The following is a 3,402-nucleotide window of genomic DNA, read 5'->3' on the forward strand; positions in this document are numbered from 1 at the left end:
GGGTATCTAAAGAAATTTGGAAATTACGTATGCTTGCCTTCTTGCGAAGACAGAAATACACGATTCACTATTCTAGATAACTAAACTAAGTAACCAGTCCTCAAACCAGAGGACACTACAAGATGGAAAACTAACAACACCAAGTGCTCTGCATGTGATCAAAAATTACAACAACAATACTACCTCCCACCAAAAATGATCAGAGTCGGTTAAGTTTACCCTATTATTTCCTCCCAAGGATCAACGTTCCACACATCACCACGTGTCACCATGCAATTCGTCCCAAACATGATATGACACAGGCATGCAGCCACAAGCACAAGTTCCTCAAACCTATATTATTGAGGGCTATCACTCCCTCTCTCTCTCTCTTCTAATCTATATAGCCAAACAAACCAAGCACCATTATAATACAAGAGGACACAAGAAAGAGGGAACCTACACAAACAAGGAGAGACACTTTCAAAGAGGTGAAACTGCAACAGTTATTCTTTGCCTTTTTTTTAAATACTCTGCTGCTAAGCTGTGTCAGTTCATAGAGAAGCCTCAAATGGCAACTATGCTGGCAAAGGACCATGCTCTCAACCTCAAGGAGACTGAGCTTTGCCTCGGTCTGCCTGGTGCTGGCGGTGGAGGCGGCGGCGGTGGCGGTGGCTCTGAGGTGGAAACACCAAGGGCTACTGGGAAGAGAGGGTTCTCTGAGACAGTTGATCTGAAGCTCAATCTGCAGGCCAAGGAAGATCTCAACGACAATCTGAAGAATGCCTCAGAGGAGAAGACCCTCCTTAAGGATCCTACCAAACAACCGGCTAAGTAAGCGATTTTCCCCCTTTGCTTTCTAAAGTTTTTTTTTTTTTTTTTTTGCATGCTTCTGTTCTCAAATCTTTTCTTTCTTCATCGTAAGCGTCAAGAATACATCTTGCTTGGTTTCATATAACCTGATTTTTCACTTTACTAATAACAACTAATAGTTACAATGTTTCCACACCAACTTTCTTAGTGCTTTCTGCTAATTACATATTTTTCTTAAACTTTATTGCATGTTGGAATATAGAGTTTGCATAAGGTATAAAATTTTCCGACTTGTTGTATAAAGAAGAGGGAGATATGAGGAAGGTATGTAAGATTGATGGGATTTGGAATAATATATACATGTTTCAGGGCTCAAGTGGTTGGTTGGCCACCAGTGAGGTCATACAGAAAGAACATGATGAGCCAGAAGGTTAGCACCGAGGATGGAGCTGAGAAGACAACAAGCAGCACTGCTTCTGGGGCATTTGTCAAAGTTTCCATGGACGGAGCTCCTTATCTTCGCAAGGTGGACCTCACAATGTACAAAAGCTACAAAGAGTTATCTGATGCCTTGGCCAAAATGTTCAGCTCCTTCACCATGGGTTAGTACTACAATAACGCCTACTAAATGTGATCCATATTTTCCCCTCTCTATTTAAACCACTTTTAACACAACCATGTGACCGGAATTTATATTAATAATATGCAAGAGAGTCATGCAGACACACACATAATACCATCAACCGCAGCTTAGTTTTTTACCATCTATTCTCTGCACCTATCTTGCACTATAAATTCTTTCTCCTCATTCTTTTTCATTACATGGAGTTCTCTTCTCTCTTATTTATTTCTTTCTTCTCCAACCACTTGTGCAAGTGTGTCGAAACCTCGTTATTTTATATGTATGTAACCCTATAGAAAACAAGCGACCTAAAAGGAATACTTTTTATTATATATAATATAAAGTTTTAAATCCTTGATGCATGTTAATGATGCGTATACGGGTTGGTTTAGATTGTTACATTCAGATATAAGATTGCAGATTGTTACCTGTGATCGTAAATTAGCTAAAATATAAAAATATTTTTCATGGTATTTACTTAAGTTTTTATATTGGAACTGGTGAAGGTAATTATGGGGCCCAAGGAATGATAGACTTCATGAATGAGCGCAAGTTGATGGATCTTCTTAACAGCTCTGAGTATGTGCCAACCTATGAAGATAAGGATGGTGACTGGATGCTCGTGGGTGATGTCCCATGGGAGTAAGTTCATTCAACAACAACATCGGCAGCTATTATATGCAATCATTTCTTACATGCAGATATATAAAACCAGTAACTATATATTCACTAATCTTTTTTAATTGCTGTCCAACAAATGGAAAATTGTGATTTTTGAGGAGCTCTTGATCAGAAACAAACATCTATACTTTACTAGGCATAAATCAGTCATGCATATTGATTCTGCAGACCGTCGAAAATTAACCTTGATGACTGTTTCATTTTTCTGTAGGATGTTTGTTGAATCATGCAAGCGTCTGCGAATAATGAAAGGATCAGAGGCAATTGGACTTGGTATGCATCATTATATCTTAATAAATTACATCTACTTTTTCTCTGCACTCATTTTATATCACTCAGGGAAATCATTAAACATAATTAGTAATTAATGACTATATATATATATATATATATATATATATATATATATATATATATATATATATATATATATATATATATATATATATATATATATATATATAGTTGGCATATTCTAATGTGTTGGCGGGCATTTTTTTAATGTGGTTTCAGCGCCAAGAGCAATGGAAAAATGCAAAAGCAGAAGCTGAAAGTGGGGAAATACATGATGTGTGAGATTCCGTACCAAATTGGAGCTATAAAAAGAAATATGTGAAGCATTTCTGCTGAGACTATATGGAGCGGAGTGCTGTTAGTTTGAACGTGTTTGTGTCTTTTTTTTTGTTTTGTTTTGTTGGTATATAGATTCAAGTTTAATTTTAAGGAGTCTATGGAGCATTTGTAATGGACAAGAAGCAATAAACTTAACCTATATAGTCTGGCTTGTTTATTATGTGATCCTTCCATGCTGTGATGATTGTTGTGTGCTAAAATACCTTGAATTTTAATGCATACTTTATTCCCTGAAGAGATTGTTGGTACATGATTTAGTTTGATTTATGTTTTAATTAGTTGTATGTGTCCTGCAAAATGATCAATGTCTCAGCTGGATGAAGAAGGTATTAAATTTTTATATGGTTCAGAAATGAGGGAGGGAACAAGCCCATGTGCATGTTGATGGAGTTTCTTTGATGGCCATTAGTTTCATAGTCTTTGTCATCTAGTTTTGCAATATCAAATGCGTATTAACTAGGTGGGTGAATGTAGGGTTGGTGAGTGAACGTGGTTGGAATATTAATTCTATATATATATATATATTATGAATAAATAAATTAATAAATATAGAAGTATCACGATATATATATTATTATTAAGGTCAATGATATTGGTATATACATATCCCAATAACTGTGTGCAAAGTATAAAAGAATTCTTGGATCGGACACTGTGACAGCTTCTGGTCCTTG

General features: G+C 36.1%; 1 protein-coding gene across 1 annotated transcript; it reads left to right on the forward strand.

The window, feature by feature from the left end:
* The first annotated feature begins 289 nt into the window (after positions 1-289).
* LOC124824986 (auxin-responsive protein IAA14-like) lies at positions 290-2,963 on the forward strand. Its single transcript, XM_047297514.2, has 5 exons — positions 290-813; positions 1,162-1,394; positions 1,921-2,056; positions 2,307-2,368; positions 2,609-2,963. The coding sequence occupies exons 1-5, from the start codon at positions 305-307 to the stop codon at positions 2,644-2,646; spliced, it is 978 nt and encodes a 325-aa protein (XP_047153470.2). The 5' UTR covers positions 290-304; the 3' UTR covers positions 2,647-2,963.
* Positions 2,964-3,402: the final 439 nt, after the last annotated feature.

This window comes from Vigna umbellata, chromosome 8 (genome assembly GCF_029865625.1).
Source record: "Vigna umbellata cultivar VRB3 chromosome 8, Vumbellata_1.0, whole genome shotgun sequence".
Lineage (NCBI taxonomy): Eukaryota > Viridiplantae > Streptophyta > Magnoliopsida > Fabales > Fabaceae > Vigna > Vigna umbellata.